Source organism: Microtus pennsylvanicus, chromosome 5 (assembly GCF_037038515.1).
Source record: "Microtus pennsylvanicus isolate mMicPen1 chromosome 5, mMicPen1.hap1, whole genome shotgun sequence".
Taxonomy (NCBI): domain Eukaryota; kingdom Metazoa; phylum Chordata; class Mammalia; order Rodentia; family Cricetidae; genus Microtus; species Microtus pennsylvanicus.
The window spans coordinates 124452253-124469524 of NC_134583.1; the positions used below are offsets into that span (position 1 = coordinate 124452253).

The 17272-nt window shown below is 44.7% G+C and overlaps 1 protein-coding gene across 2 annotated transcripts in view; it reads right to left on the reverse strand.

The window, feature by feature from the left end:
- Nucleotides 1-17272, reverse strand: part of Armh3 (armadillo like helical domain containing 3) — a 195752-nt gene that overhangs the window by 64413 nt on the left and 114067 nt on the right. For both annotated transcript variants that reach the window (XM_075974238.1, XM_075974239.1), the window contains one exon: nt 10210-10285. In XM_075974238.1, coding sequence (XP_075830353.1) covers nt 10210-10285 — 76 coding nt within the window. The remainder of the gene's footprint in view (nt 1-10209; nt 10286-17272) is intronic.

The window sequence follows — 17272 nt, forward strand, 5'->3', positions numbered from 1 at the left end:
GGCACAACGCGGCAGGTCACCTGATTAAAAGTTGGGATTGAAGAACACCCAGGGAGTCTGGAGTTGAAATTATGGATGAGAGTGTTCACCAAGTGCACACAGGTTGCTCGTGCTGTGCTAAGAAAACAGAAAGGAGCCTGGGGTGTCGGTCACAGCAGCATACACAGTAAACACACAAGGCCAGGGTTTGATCCCCAGCAATAAAAAGGGAAGGGGAAGGAGGGCTGGGGCTGAGGTCAGGAATTTTCTTTCTTGCACATGGAGGTAATATACTCTCTGGACTGAGGACATTCTGCATCAACTTGCAAATTGTCCACTTCCCCGGTGCTCTCTGCAATCTCAGCTGCAACAGGGCTCAGTTACCTTAAGTTTCCAGGAAGTAACTACGCTATCATCACCAGCCCAGTCACAGAGGTATTTCCTATCAACTACTGCCAAAAAATTTAAGCAAATATTTGTGATAAGTCATGAAGCAAGAGAAAATGTCAGAGTAAGTAATAAGCATGTCGATTGTTTGCCAAAACAACAAAATAAACTTTCCAGATTTAAATACATATATAAGATTTCTTTAGCCGGGCAATGGTGGCGCACGCCTTTAATCCCAGCACTCGGGAGGCAGAGGCAGGAGGATCTCTGTGAGTTCGAGACCAGCCTGGTCTACAGAGCTAGTTCCAGGACAGGCTCCAAAGCCACAGAGGAAACCCTGTCTCAAAAAACCAAAAAAAAAAAAAAAAAAAAAAAAAAGATTTCTTTGAACTAAATCATAATGACAATAAAATGCTTTTATAAGTTTCCTGAAGTTAGAGTCTAAAAGTGCTTGCTGTGCAAACCTGATAGCCTAGATTCAGTTTGCAGAGCCAACAGTGGAGAGAGCGCTGGCTCCCAAAGCTGACCTCAGACCGTCAGATGTGCTCAGAGTCAGGTACATGCCCTCGCTCCCAAACTCATTACTCCCTCTCTCCCTCTCCCTCTCTTCCCCCCCTCACACGGGGCTGGGGAGGAAAGGAAGGAGAAAAGGGTTCCTTGGGTTGGCTAATTATTCCCTTCTAAAACCCTGGACGCTGGCTGGGAGGTGGCTCTGTGGGTTAAGCACTTGCTGTGCAAGCCTGTGACAGAGGCTGGATCCCTACCTCCCACATAAAAGCCAGACACAGCAGTCTGTATATGCAACCCAGTGCTCAAGGGCAAGGGCAGGAAGAGCTCTTGACTTGCTGGCAAGACCCAGGTTCAGTTGAGAGATCCTGTCTCAGAACTTAAAGTGGAGAACAGAAGACATCTGCTACTCAGGTATACACAGGCAAATACGCACACGAATGCCACCCCCTGAACTAAATAGCCCTGCACAAAGTGAGAACCTGGAAGTGAGAGTCTCAGTATGCATTTGGACCCTGCTAAGAGCCTTCTATTTCAGTCTTGATTCAGAGCTTGATTCAGGCTCAGCTCAAGATTGACTCCTTTTCTCCTAGGAGCAATATTCCACAAATAGCCCCTTACCCGAACCAATAAAAACAGGCCGCAATCAGTAGCCTTATTGGAAGAAATGAGATGCAGAAGGCAGGGCACACAAGAATATCTTCTATCAACAACGCTGACTCCAGAAATTTCAAAAGCACACTTAGTAACTCCTTCGAGTCACTCCATCAAAGCACCATGTCCTTTCAAACTCACAGTCCTCTGACAAATGCTAATTAGTCCTGCTACTTTTGTGCCCGTACTTTTCTTTGCTGTAAAGCTCAACATCAGAAGCCAATGAGCTCTGACTACTCACATCCTGAATACAGGGAAGAACAAGCTATGGGCTATTAGCTCACCAGGGAATGCTGTGTTTAACACCTACACATGAGAATACCTCCCACAAAGGAAATGCATGTATGTAAAACCCAAATACAGACCTTCCCCCACAGTCACACAGCTCCAAATACAGTAAAGGGAACAAAAGCAAGAGTCCTCGCTCGTTCAGAAAATAAGAAATTCCTTTCTTGCTGTTTCCTTCTTTAAAGCAAATAAGTTTACTGAGATGGATGTAATATATATGTGCTACTTAGAGCTGCACAGAAGTTTCTATGTTTCACTGTAATTGAATTGGTATAAATCCTGGCTGGGCATAGAGGCATATATTTATAATATACAGGGAAATTGAGACAGAAAGATCATTTGAGCCCAAGAGTTCAAGGTCATCTTGGGAAACACCTGGGAAACATAGGAAAAGAAGAGGGAAGGAAGGGAGGGAGGGAGGGAGGGAGGGAGGGAGGGAGGGAGGGAGGGAGGGAGGGACAAAAGCAGGTGTGTCAGTGCATTCCTATAATTCCAGCAGAGACAGGGGACCTAAATACCTAAATACAATCTCCCTCCCTCTCTCTGCAAGCCTGGTGTGGTAGTGAGTGCTTGTAATGTCAGACACTGGGAGGTGGACCCCTGATGTTTATTGGCTGACCAGCCTAGCATAATGGGTGTCTTCTAGGGAATGAAAGACCTCGCCCCCCAAATCAAGGTATCCAGTACCTGAGGAGTAACATCGAAGGTTGGCCTCTGGCCTGCACATGTGAGCATACATATACTTGTGCACCCTCACACAAACACAAACAAAAAAGATGAAAAAAGAATTGGTAAAGAAACAAAAGAAATTCCACATCAGGTCCACATACAGAGACTGAATAATAAAATTGGATAAGAAAGGGGCTTAATTTTGAGACTGAGTTCTCCCTGAGAACCATCACAACTGAGACCCTAAGATCTGTATACTTGTACAATCAAGACAATTTTTGTTGTTGTTTTGTTTTTGAGACAGAGTTTTTCTGTTTAACTCTGTCTGTCCTAGAACTCACTCTGTAGACCAGGCTGACCTCAAACGCACACAAATCTGTCTGCATATGCTTCCTGAGTGCTGGGATTAAAGGCGTGTGCCACCATCACCTGACTCAGAACATCTGTAATAAATTAGTAATATTTATGCATTTGCTGTAATGATCTATCCTGTCCCTTTAAGAGACAAGCCCTGCCCACTTCCTCCTCTGTCCACTGAGGCAGGCAGATCTTCCTTCCTTCTTGCAGCCTGAGTCCCTTCCTTTTCCATCTCCCTCTCAAAGAGGCAGCTTCCACCTCTTCCTCTCTTTCTCTCTTTCTGTCTCCCCTTCTCTCTGTTCTTCTCCCTTTCTCCCTTCCCCCCTCCATAACCCACTAAATAAATACCCAACCTCACTTTGCATGGCATGCCTATCCTGCAGCATGGTTCCCTGCCCTGGACCAGCCGCCTTCAGAGACTTGCAGCACGGTCTTGTGTGCTGTCCCTGCCAGGGACCCACTGCCTGCTACCACTCGGAGACATGCAGTGTTTCTGCCGCTGCAGCCCATTTGGGGATCCACAGCACTTTATTTTTACCTTTACACTAAGTCCTTGGCTGACCTCCACGTGGTGTTCAAAGATGCGAGGAAAGCCTGGGAGAACAGGGATTAGATGTTCAAGGACAGCTTCTAATATATAGTAAGTCTGAAACTAGTCTCAGCTGCATAAGATGTCTCCTCAAAGGGGGCCGAGTAGACACAGTCGTACAGGCCTGCCATATTCAGGAAGCTGAGGCATAAGGATCACCACAGCCTGGGAATTCAACCATTCTTGAGCATTCTATCTTAGGACACACATAAAGACCAAACAAACAATTCGGGGGCATCAGAGGACACTGTAAAAAATGAAAGGCAATCCATGGAATGGGAGAAAATACTTAAGAATCATCTGATAAAGGCTTTATATACATATTACATAAAGAACCCCTAAAATTCAACAACAAAATTCAACTAGCTTGGTATGGTGGCATAGAACTTTAATCCCCACACTTGGGAGGTAGAAGCAGGAGGATCTCTGTGAGTTCAAAGCCACCTGATTTATGTAGTAGGGTTCTAGAATAGGTAGAGTTACATAGTAAGACCTTATCTTAAAAACAAACAAACAAACAAAAAACCCAGTTGAAGAATGGGATGAGTGAAAATATGAGCAAAGAGATCAAGACCATGATGGGGACACCCACTGGAACAGTTTACCTGAGCTAATGGGAGCTCACAAACTCTAGCCAGAAAGGGAAGGAACCACCATAGGACCAAACTAGACCCTCTGAATGTGGGTGACAGTTGTATGGCTGGGGCAGACTGCAGGGCCCCTGGCAGCAGCACCAGGATTTATCCCTACTGCTTATACTGGCTTTTTGGATAACCATTTTCTTTGGATAGATACCTTGCTCAGCCTAGATATAGTAGGGAGGGCCTTGGACCTTCCCCAAAGCAATGTGCCTTACTCTCTCTGAGTGGATGGGGCAGGGAGGTAGAGGGGATGGGAGGAGGGGAAGGAGTAGAAACTGGGATTGGTATGTAAAACAAAAAAGACAGTTTTCTTATTTTAAAAAATAAAATTTAAAAAAAAGTGGAAAAAAATAAACCCACTCAAGTACTACATGGGAAAGGGGAGAGCTAAGGCTACAGCTTAGTGAAGAGCACTTTGATTAGCACATCCCAGGCCCTGAGTGTGACCTTTAGTACCACAGGAGGGTGTGGAGGGGTGGATGGACATGGTGGCACATGCCTATAATCCCAGCATCCTCAGGCCAAGCCAACCTGAGTTACATATACGCAGTTAATCACTGTCACCCCCACTTTTAAAAAAAAGAGAGCTGGGGGGCTAGAGAGATGGCTCAGAGGTTAAGAGCACTGATTGCTCTTCCAAAGGTCCTGAGTTCAATTCCCAGCAACCACATGGTGGCTCACAACCATCTATAATGAGATCTGGTGCCCTCTTCTGGCATATAAACATACATGGAAGGAATGTTGTATACATAATAAATAAATAAATCTTAAAAAAAGAGAGAGAGAGCTGGAGGGGGTAGGATTTGAATAAATATCTCTCCAAGGCAGAGATATAAATGTCTAAAAAAATTTGAAAAATGTTTAACATTATTATTAGTCATTAGAGAAATGCAAATTAAAACTATAATGAGATACTTCTTCACACCCATTAGGATGGCTAGTACCAAAAAAAAAGTATTAACAAAAATGTGTAAAAATTAGGATGTAAAATAGTGCAGCCACTTTGAGAAATGGCTGGCAAATTCTCCAAATGTTATATATAAACTATCATATGCTGTAGTAATTCCGCTTCTGAATCAAGGTATTGAAGAGTTTCAGTAGAATCCTGTTTATATAAGCATCATTCACAGCATCCAAAAGGTAGAAGCTACTCAAGTTTTCTCAACATTACAACAGAGTAAGAAAATGTGAAGATAACGTACAATGGAATACTATTCCACCCACAGAGGAAGTTCTAACACAGACTATAAATGCTGAAGCACATATATGATTCTGATATGAAGTTCAGGGCAGTCAAATTATGAAAATCAGAAAACAGGATGCTGATTGCCAGGTGCTAGAGGTTAGGGGTTAGGATGGGGGGCATTTAAAGAGTACCTAGTTTGGGTTAGGACTCTAGTTAAGTGGCAAAGGCTTGACTTTGAGTCCCCAGAACCACTCATGAATACATAAAGTTCTGGAAATGGATGATGGTAGTGGTTGCACAACAATATAAATATACTTAATGTCAAGGAATTATATGGTTAAAAGTAATTAAAATTTCAGCTGAAGAGATGTCTTAGCAATTAAGAGCACTGGCTGCTCTCCTAGAAGACCTGGGTTTAATTTCCAGCACCCACATGGTAGATGACAACTATCTGTAACTCCAGTCCCAGGAAATCTGACCCTCTTCTGACGTCTTCTGACCATGTCTGGACACACAGACAGACATGCAGGCAGAACACCCACACACGTGATGATGGTGATGATGACAATGATTGAGGATGATGGAGAGGAAACACAGTGCAGAATTATTCCAAGAGGGTTTTAAGCTGAGTTTAAGAAGGGCATGCGAAAATCACCCTCACCTTCAACAATCTTTACCTGAATCTCCTAAACCAAGAGTCTTAAACTGCACTACAGTTCACAGTCCTAGCTATGACATTATGCAAAACCTCACTTTGCAGTGTAAACCAAATTAGGGCAAAACAGATGATTCGCCACATGGGTTTCAGGGCTTGGTTTGTTTCTAGCTGTAGTCTTAGTAGACTGGGAAACATTGACTATTAAAATAAATGATGCTTCTAGTCACCAAGTAAACAACATTACTATGGCTTCACTTTAGTGCAGTGTTATAATGTGTGTAATGTTTCCTAATTAAGGGAGTCGATCAGGGTCTGATTAACACAAGCAGGGCTAACTGATAAATTCTAACTGCATCGAGGGCAGACAACTACAAGCCATGGCCACGTAGTCCCTGCTGTTTATGCGTCATCAGCTCAGGGCCCTGCTCAAATCTTTTCCTTTAGTCTCAATTTACCCTATACTTTAGTCTAATCCACTTCTCGGTAACCAGGTTGCATCCTTCTGCTGAGTGCCTGAACATGAAACTGTGACTCCTTTCGTCAGTTCTCACTTTATTAAGAGAACCTCTAAGTAGGAGGCAGATATTGAAGCCCAATTGGGTGCGTGAAAAAAGAGAGTAGGGGAGACCTTACATTTCCTTCTCAGCTCTAATTCTCTAATTCTGCCTTCTCTCTCTCTCTCTTTTTTTTTTTTTTCGAGATAGGGTTTTAGTGAAGCTTTAAAGCCTGTCCTGGAACTAGCTCTTAGTTCCTGTAGACCAGGCTGGCCTCGAACTCACAGAGATCCACCTGCCTCTGCCTCCCGAGTGCTGGGATTAAAGGCGTGCGCCACCAATGCCCAGCTAATCCTGCCTTCTTTAACAGCGCTTTCTAGGCCGGGGTGGTGGTGTGCACTTGTAATCCCAGTACCAGAGAGAGATGGAAGCAGGAAAGATCATATGTTTAAGGCCAGCCTGGACTACAAAGTAAACTCAAAGTCAGTCTCAGCTACTAGCACTCGGTAGGTAGCAACATGAAGATCAGGAATTTAAAACCAGCCTTGAGTACAAAATAAGTTCAAGGCCTGTTTAGGATACTGAGATCTGTCCCATATAAACAAATGAAAACCACAGAACGTATGGGGAGAAAGAAGACAAGCCCTCTGAATGAACCTTAAGGGAACCATAGGGTATCTTACTCTGCTTCTCCACTACAGTCCTCCGCTCTACCAACTGAGCTATCGAAGGCTCCGCTATCTTACTCTTCTTATGAAAGGACACAACAGTTCCTCTGGGAGGAACAAGCTCTGCTTGTTGGTGACATCAGGTGTTCCAATTAAAATTGCAGCTCTACACAGCTGTATTTTCAAACTCTGCTAAGGATCAAACGGAAGACAGGGTTGTTTAGACACAAATAACGCTGATCCCTGCAGCAGCATGACTAAGCCACGAGAGACGGAGAGCAGACCAACAGCACTTGAAGCGCCACGCCCGCGGGAGGACGTTAGCCCCCACTGCCACAACTAACGCTTCAGAGGACAGAAGGTCTGCCCTCATTCTGCTGCTCTCCACCTGCTGGGCAGGCTCTAAGTCATGGTGGTCCTTAGACCCACTACAGGCCAGGAGAGTCAAAGACACAGTTTTACACTGCCATCAATTAGCTAGACACCGCCCAGCTTGGATATCGGAAAGCTTACCTGCAGCTCATCTGTTCTAGGGCTCTGGAAGAGCCCACTACAAGACAGCTGACAAGAGTTTGTTCACGGTGCCTTAGAAATCCTTCTCGGGTGACATCAGCACAAGTAACCTTTAGAAACAGCTAAAATAAATTTGTATACCACAGCGGCTTTCCTGCTAAGCCTTTATAGCACAGTATCCCTTGGAGACTCAACAGTCAGATTTTCTGACACACACTCCTGTTTCCTCAATCACCCAAGTCACAGATACACAATACAAACTTTAAAAGAAAGACAAAGAGGCAAAAGGAAGCCTGGCTCAGTTGTGCCTTTTTATCCTTCAGGTAAGAGGATACTGAACGAGACAACTGCCTCGATCACTCTCATCCAGCACCATCAAGATTCAGCTACATTAAAAAACAAAACACTTTAACTCTCACAAGACAGAAAAATAAAAGTAACTAGGAATTACTAAGCAAGGCTCAAAACAATAAGGCTAAAAATCAAGGCCAGGTGTAATGGTGCATGCCTTTCATCTCAGCACTCATCAGGAAAAGGCAAGCAGATCTAAGTCTGAGGCATGCCTGTTCTACTATTGAGTTCCAGACCAGGCAAGAGTACATAGAGAACTGGGCTCACAACGTTGCAAGGCAATCAAAGTAGGGTCTTCCAAAACACACCATCTTTGAGAAGCAGCTTCCTTGCTGGCAAAGTGTATTTTGAGGCAGGTGTGATGACAAACACCTGTCAACTCAGCCCTTTAGTAGAAGCAGAAGGAATAGGAAACAGGGGTTCAAGGTCACCTTTGGCTACGTACTGAGTTCAAAGCCAGTCTGTGCTATGAGAATCTGTCTCAAGGTGGGCAAAATAAAGATATTTTAAGAAGCATATAACATACGCTACAGAGTTTAAAGGTTAAAAGATTAGAGAAGATGGCATGTGGACGAACTGGAAGGACACCCTGAGCCTGGCAATTAGTGGGTGAAAAGAGCCGTCCGGAAGGAGCAAAGGTGAACAGCTCTTAGTCTCATCAGTGTGTGTCTCTGGTCTGGATGTAGTGTTAGAAGATTCAAACACATCTTTCCAATAATATCTTAAGGAAGTTGCTGCTTCAGTCAGATACTCAATTAGCCACAGTGAAGATGATGTACTCATTCTCTGCAGGAGGCCCAGTTTGAGAACTGAAATGGGAGGGGAGGTCTGGCAGTCATGCAGACAAGGAAACGGCCATGGGGACTGGCATCTTTTCAAGGCTCAGCCCAGTTCTTCCAGTTACTTAGAGAAGGCAGAGAAACTCAAATCAGCTGCCTGGTGACCCTTGGGAAGAGTAAGGACAGCAGTCTAGGCAGAGACAATTGAAAGCAAAAGCAGTGAAGTAGAAGATAAAGCAAACAGGCCTCAGACGAAGAGGAGATACCTGGAAGGCCTGTGTCAATACATGATAATAAACATAGCATACATTATCTTCCTATGTACCTCATACTCTAGCCCAGAACCTGGCGTTTCATTCAGACACCCAAGTCTGTCTTACTGCCCCAGGGTCACAAAGGGTAATCTGGGAGAAGAGTCTGTCATGCCTAATTCTTTTAGAAACTCTCATTTCTTGTAAGGACCCACAAGTGTTTTGATTGCTTGCTAGGTGCAGACAGGCATCTTTGGTGAGCTTTATAGATGTTTTCTCAGTGTCTCTGGAGGCAGCAGGCAGTCCAGCCTCACCCCAGGCTCCCTCGGCCCAGCCCACCTAACACACAATTTCACAGCTTTCCTCTTGTTCCCAGGGGCGACACACACGGTAGTAAATCACTTCAGAGACATTTTACTTTAAGACAGAGAGGGAAGATAGGAATAAACATCAGACCCTGCTCTCTCACACGTTAGAATCTATACAAAGTTGTAAACACGCGCTACTATTATTGGAGTGTCTGGCAAGCCTTACATCTGGAGCTAAATCAAGTTCCCCATCTGCCGGGTTTGCCTGTTTTATTCAACGTTAACTTCTTGATTGTTTGCAAAAACAATTTAATAACTGTTGAGAAAAAGGAAAATCATAGGCACAAAAGGAGGAAACAATGGGAGACAGTCAACTGAGCTCAACATGAAAACCCTTTCCCTCCCTCCCCACTTACAGACCACTCCCTCCTGTGAGAACTGCTTCCTCCTGACTCAGTGAACCCCGTGTCTGACACAATTTTATCCAACAAATACAGCATTTTTTGTGACATTTCATAAGGGCTAAAAGTGACTTAGCCCCAGGGATTTTGTTTGCCTGTGTGTATCACAAATAGAAATATCTATTTACAGTTACATGTGAGAGTCCTACGTCACCATGAAGAGACCACAGTGAAGAGCAGAGGAAACCATACACACAAAGAACACTTTGGCAGCTAAGGTGCCTGCAAAGGGCGTGCAATCATCGCTCAGGTAGAAAATTCACACAACAGCCAGCACTTTGAGCTATTTCAATATGACAAAATGAAAGCCTCATGCACTCCTGCTTTTCTTGATCAGGTTTGACAATTTCTTCCACTCCTACAGACATCAGGGCTTAAAATAGCAGTGGTGCTCAGAGCGTTCTCCTTCGGAAGGCACAATAAACCTCAGGATGAGCAAGGAACTGTGAAAGGAATTCTCATTCCTTACCTGATATTAACCAATGCATGCGTCACCTTGCTAGCTGCTTCCTTCCACTGGCCTGCGTTGGTAGAAAGCCTAAGGACTGTGGAAGGAAAGAACACAGATCTGTCAAGCTCTTGACACAAAACACAAACAGAGCCTGAGCCATTCTCCTGCTTAGAGAATAGTTCAACTACTTTCTCCATGAATTTTCTTCTTTCTCTAACTTCTCACTTTCTATCAAAGTAGTCACATCTCCTTCCCTGGCTTGGGCTTCTCCTAGGCTCCCCCAAAAATGGGCTCCAAAACTTAGTTTCTATGTTCACTTGACATAGAAAGATGAAACCATAGCTCAGTTGACCACAGAGCATAAAAACCTGAGTTAGGTCCCCAAAGGCCCTGGAAAATGCCTGGTGTGGTGACACGTGCTTGTAATCCCAGCACTGGTGAGCAGGAAACAGGTGGACTTGCTGTTGGCTAGTCAGCTTAGCCTTCTTGGCAAACTCCAGGCCAATGAGAGACCCTGTCTAAAATGATAAAGTGGACAGCTCTTGAGGCATGACCTGACACTGATCTCTGGCCTCCATGTACACATGCCTGTGCAAACACAGATATCTATATAGGGGTGGCAATAACCTGCCTGCCATGTTCACTATTTCCCTAATAGCAAGGGTTATACTTGGTTGGCATGGAACTATGTAGACCAGGCTAGCCTCAAACTCACAGCTCTCCTACTGGCTGAGTTGTTATCCCTTCTTGTTCCATGTGTATCTTTATAAACTACAGCCATACACCAGCCAAATAGGACAAATAATCTTTCCAGGTAGAGAATGATCATATTTCAATCAATGAATGAGCTGTTTTGCTCCTCTAACTTATATTGAGTGACCTGCAAAATGAGTCAAAAGAAAGCGTTCACTATCTGACCAAACTCTCTTTCACAAACACACTCATGGAGGGGAGTGTGGGGGTGGAGAGAATACAGAAAGCACAGTGAGCACATTCCCTGACAGTCATGGTCTCCGGGCCACATGGGTGTTATAACCACGCCATTTATTTTTTTAAAATATTTATTTATTATTTATACAATATTCTGTCTGTGTGTATGACTGCAGGCCAGAAGAGGACACCAGACTTCATTACAGATGGTTGTGAGCCACCATGTGGTTGCTGGGAATTGAACTCAGGACCTTTGGAAGAGCAGGCAATGCTCTTAACCTCTGAGCCATCTCTCCAGCCCAACCACGCCATTTAGAATACACAAACAGCACAAACACTCCTGGGATAAACAAATATGTTTTTGCTTTTCCTGTGTTTGTAAGCACCCCCCCCCACCCACACACACTCGTGTGTACAAGTGCATATGCCCATACATGTGCATATAAAGAACAAAGATGGACTTCTTCCTCTACTGCTCTGCATCTTATTATTTTTCTAACTTTGCTAATTAATGTGTGTGCTTACGGAGGTGAGAGGACAATCTGTAGAAGTTGATTCTCTTCTTCTACCATGGGTTCCAAGGACTGAAGGTTATCAGGCTTAGAGGCAGGTACCTTTGCCTGCTGAGCCATCTTGCTGGCCCCTCCACCTTATTTTTTTGATACAGAGTCTCTTACTAAATCCAGAAGGCACTGCCTGATTAAATTAGTGTCAAGACAAGTCTCTGGATCCTCCTGTCTCCATCTCCCCAGCACGGGTTACAGGTGCACACAGTCACACCTGGATCCTCCCATCTTCATCTCCCCAGCACGGGTTACAAGTGCACACAGTCACACCTTGTTGTAATAGGAGCTGCGGGCTGTGTTCTGCCACCCAGCTCCCACCACCAGCTAGCTTTACCAGAAATAACAACATACAAACTGTATTCTTTTAAACACTGCTTGGCCCATTATGTCTAGCCTCTTCTCGGCTAACTCCCGCACCTGGCCTAGCCCATTTCTAATAATGTGTGTAGCACCCCAAGGTGAGATTACCGGGAAGATTCTAGCCTACGTTCATCCTGGGTCGGAGCCATCACGTCTGCCCGGGAGAAGGGAGCATGGCCTCTGAGCTCACTTCCTCTTCCTCCCAGCATTCTGTTCTGTTTACTCCGCCTACCTAATTTTCTACCTATCAGGGCCAAGCAGTTTTCTTTAATTGACCAATGAAAGCAACAGATAGAAATATGACCTTCCCACATCATTTCCCCTTTTTCTGTTTAAAAAGAAAAGGCTTTCACTTTAACATAGTAAAATTACATATAACAAAACAGTTATCAAGTAAGAATTACAGTTACAATATTAACATCTATTTTATCTTTTATCATGACTAAGGAAAACTATAACTAACTATTCTTCAACTCCAACGAAGACTCCAGAAAGATACAATATTACCTAAGCAAACAAGAAATAAGCAACTTTCAAACTCTAGAAATGACAGAGACATCTCGCTGCCTGGACAGTCACTCAAAGTTCCTCTGTACCGTTGGGGCATCCATCTTCGGCCTACAGGCCCATAGTTTCCAGCAGACATTTCCATGGATCCTCCCGTCTCCATCTCCCCAGCACGGGTTACAGGTGCACACAGTCACACCTGGATCCTCCCATCTGTCTCCCCAGCACGGGTTACAGGTGCACACAGTCACACCTGGATCCTCCCATCTGTCTCCCCAGCACGGGTTACAGGTGCACACAGTCACACCTGGATCCTCCCATCTGTCTCCCCAGCACGGGTTACAAGTGCACACAGTCACACCTGGATCCTCCCATCTCCATCTCCCCAGCACGGGTTACAGGTGCACACAGTCACACCTGGATCCTCCCATCTGTCTCCCCAGCACGGGTTACAGGTGCACACAGTCACACCTGGATCCTCCCATCTGTCTCCCCAGCACGGGTTACAGGTGCACACAGTCACACCTGGATCCTCCCATCTGTCTCCCCAGCACGGGTTACAGGTGCACACAGTCACACCTGGATCCTCCCATCTGTCTCCCCAGCACGGGTTACAAGTGCACACAGTCACACCTGGATCCTCCCATCTCCATCTCCCCAGCACGGGTTACAGGTGCACACAGTCACACCTGGATCCTCCCATCTCCATCTCCCCAGCACGGGTTACAGGTGCACACAGTCACAGCTGGCTTTTTAATGTGGAGACTGCTGACTCTGGTCTTCATGCTTGTGTAGCAAACATTTACCTATTGAACCAACTTCCCGTCCCCTAAACATGTTCTTTTTTTTTTTTTGGTTTTTCGAGACAGGGTTTCTCTGTGGTTTTGGAGCCTGTCCTGGAACTAGCTCTTGTAGACGAGGCTGGTCTCGAACTCACAGAGATCCGCCTGCCTCTGCCTCCCGAGTGCTGGGATTAAAGGCGTGCACCACCACCGCCCGGCCCCTAAACATGTTCTTAAAGACTGTTGGGTTACAGAGATAAATGTGTGGAGTGTTTACAAACTATCAGGTATTACACAAAGGTTACATATAATACAGCATACAGATAAGTGTTGCATAATAATTTCCTCTGAGATTCAAACATTCCATTCTGCAGGGAAGCTCCTTAAGCAGGAAGGTGAACAATTCAAAGGAACTTCAGGAAGTCTCTAAAACTGACCATATTCACTAGGCCCCTAGCTTATAGAGTAAATAAGCCAAACTTCTGAGAGTCACTTGAAAACAAGCCAAGTTACAAAAAGGTCTCTTAGATGGGCCAAGCTACAAAGAAGACCCAGAGAATAAACCAGCTGCCTGAAGAAACAAACCAGCTGAACTGCCTAAAAGAGGTTTAGATCAGAGTCCCTCGGAAAGGTCACTTTCCAACCTGCTGAACGGCCTGCAGCCTAAGCAGTATGCTCCAGGATTCCAGCTTTCCTGAGCAGTCACTAGTTAGTGCTAGGTTGGGCTTTAGTGATGCAGCTAGCTGTCTTTGAGTCATTTCTGCTCCTGTAAGTAGCTCCTCACCCAAACTCACAGATTTACCAAGTGAGACTTTGGTGGTATCTGTACTTTGGTCTATCCTGGGCTTCCTATCTAGGATGAGCAGACGTGTATGTTGTCCCCTACTTCCTATCTAGGGTGAGTAGACGTGTGTGTTATCCCCCTTCAAAAGTCTTGTCACACAAGAATAGGAAACCCAGAATCAGAGAAAACAAGTGATTGTTGTTGTTAGGGAGGTTGTTAGTTTGTAGAATTTTGATTTATTTTTAAACATTTATTTAAGAGAGAGTGTAAGTGTGTCTGTGTGTATGTACATACATACACCTACCTGTACATGAGTCTAATGATCATGGAGGCTAAAAGAGAATGTCAAAACTGGAATGGAAGTTTTAGGTGGTTGTGAGCCACTGACGTAAGTGATGGGATCCAAACTCCAAGTCCTCTGCAAGAACAGCAGGTTCTCTTAACTGCAGAGTCGGCTCTCTAGCCCAGTTTTTGTTTATTTGAAACAGGGTCTCATACTGTAGTCCAGACTGGGGTGGGACTCATTATACAAACCAAGATTCAGGCAATCTTCTGGCCTCAGGTAGCCTCCTGAGTGTGGGGTTACATATATGAACCACCATGGGTAGCTTCATCATTCACAAATGCTTATCAGAGCTGGAACCTGAACCTTGAAAGAATGTTCTATTGAGAGCTGGTGTCTGAACCTGGGAGGAAGGAATGGTTCTATGCCTGGTACTTGTGAAGGAGTGAGTAACACCATGACCTCTCAAGTCCACTGTTAGGCCCACATCTAGTCCTTGCTGCCTGCAAGAAAATAACAATACCTGTGGGAGCCCACAGAAGCAGATCTGTTCCACCTTGACCAAAGATCAGAGAAGCCTATTCCTGTTCCTTCAAGGGTATGACAGGAGGTTTGACCCAGGGAGTGGCTGCCTACAGGATGCTTGGTCTAAGCATGTCCTGCCTAAACAACAGAATGCTTAACTTATATAGTTGCCTGATGTTTCAGGAACTCAGATTATCTGAAGCAGATAATTGCTCTGTTTGTTCTTTGTGTCATATTAAAACAGTCTTTTGCCTCCCCCCCTTTGGGATCGGGGTAATAAAAGCATATGGAAAATAAACACGGGTGAATTCAGTACTCACTGGGTTGTGCTCCCACTGCCATACTATGTCTCTGTACTTCTTTGTGTGTGTGTGTGTGTGTGTGTGTGTGTGTGTGTGTGTGTGTGTGTGTGTAGAAATGTGCATGTCAAAGACAGAGTATAATCTAGGATGTTATTCTTTACGGATGCTTGTAGGGATAAGTCCCGCTCCTTAGGGGGCGTTTTCACCTCGGGCTAATGTTTACCTATAAATCTGGCTAGCGTGCTCCCAGCGCTTGCTTCTGCTTTCCTGGTCTCCGCAGGAACGGTGGTTCTGTAAGTCTATTTCGCCATAAAAGCTGTATATATTTTTATAATCTGTCTGCATTTGTTTACACCGTTACATTTTGGCGTCCAACGTCGGGCTATTTTGCCCCCGACTCAAGCGCATAGCCCGCTAGCTAACACAGCACGCTCCAGGGTGCCGTTTTTTTAGTGCTCCAGGGTGCCGTTTTTTTAGTTCGTGACTCCCCAGTGCCGAGTCCAAAATACACTCGGCCACACAGGCCCATTCTGCCCCGCCTGCTCGCCTGAGCAATTAACCCCTCCCTGCCTGCCTTGGCTAAGTTTGCAGCGGAAACCCACTGCCTGAATTAGCGGAAGCTCAAGTACCTGCGGTTTTGCAACAAAAGCCAGAACAGCGGCAGATTTGGTGTGATACAAAGTGACTTGGCTGGGCGGTGGTGGCGCAAGCCTTTAATCCCAGCACTTAGGAGGCAGAGGCAGGCGGATCTCTATGAGTTCGAGGCCGGCCAGGCAGTGGTGGCGCACGCCTTTAATCCCAGCACTCGGGAGGCAGAGACAGGCGGATCTCTGTGAGTTCAAGGCGAGGCTGGTCTACAAGAGCTAGTTCCAAGACAGGCTCCAAAACCACAGAGACCACCACTGGCAGGAACCGGTCATTGCAGGTAAAAAATTTTCTTTTATAAATAAAATGTCTGAACACGTTACCATTCAAGAATTTAACAGTTTTTTTAATTGTACCATGTGGGAGATTTTACAAGAGGTGTCTATCACCCCACATCTATGGATCCTTCTGGGATTCGTAGTTTTCATTGGCACTAAATGGTTTGATAATAGAAATATGATAAAGTCTTTATGAGACGAATCCAGGATTCTTAAGGCAGAGATTGAACACTTAAAAACAATTGAGAATGACAACAATCTTCTCAAGAATCAGTTTGAAGTTCTCCAGGAAGAGAACAGATCTTTGTTTAACATGACTCAATCAACTGAGCAAAATTTAAAAAAGGTACAGGCTGATGTTAAAGAGAAATTCATTATTATGGAAGAGGGAACAGCTGATTTGGATCGTAAGCTTCAGCCCCTTTCTGTAGGAACTGAAACATTAGTGGCTGATATTAAGGAGAAATTCATTACTATGGGAGAGGGAACAGCTGATTTGGATCGTAAGCTTCAGTCCCTTTCTGTAGGAACTGAAACATTAACTGAGAGAATCAAAACTGCTGAATGTGACAATTGGATTTTGTCTAAAGCTTATAACAGATTGGCGGAAAGATTGTCAATAAAAGAAGGCACGGTTTATGCCATAAAAATTATGTCCAAAGATGAGATGTTATCTCTAATGGACAAACTTCATACTTTAGAATCCTCAATGAAGGCTTTGGAACATAATTCTGGACAGGAGATTCAGACATTGCAGAAGGCAACAGTGAATAGAATTGAAAAGATTGAAGAATTTCTAAATTCTGATGAAGAAGAGCAAAGGGTAGAAAGGCAAATTTTAACTACATCTGTGGGTAAATCTCTCCGGGACAATTTCCACAAAGCTCTACCTACAGCTCTACCTGCCTTTCCAGTAATAACAACAGAGAAGGTGATTGGTTCCAGAAACCCTAGGGTCATCAAGGAAGATACATGGGAGCCTGTCCGTATGAATGATCTCAAAGAAATTAAACAGGCTGTCATGACTTTTGGGATGCATGCCTCTTTTGTTAAAGAGATGCTAAAATCTTGGGCCACAACAAGCAGAGCAACCCCCTCGGACTGGCTCCATCTGAGCTC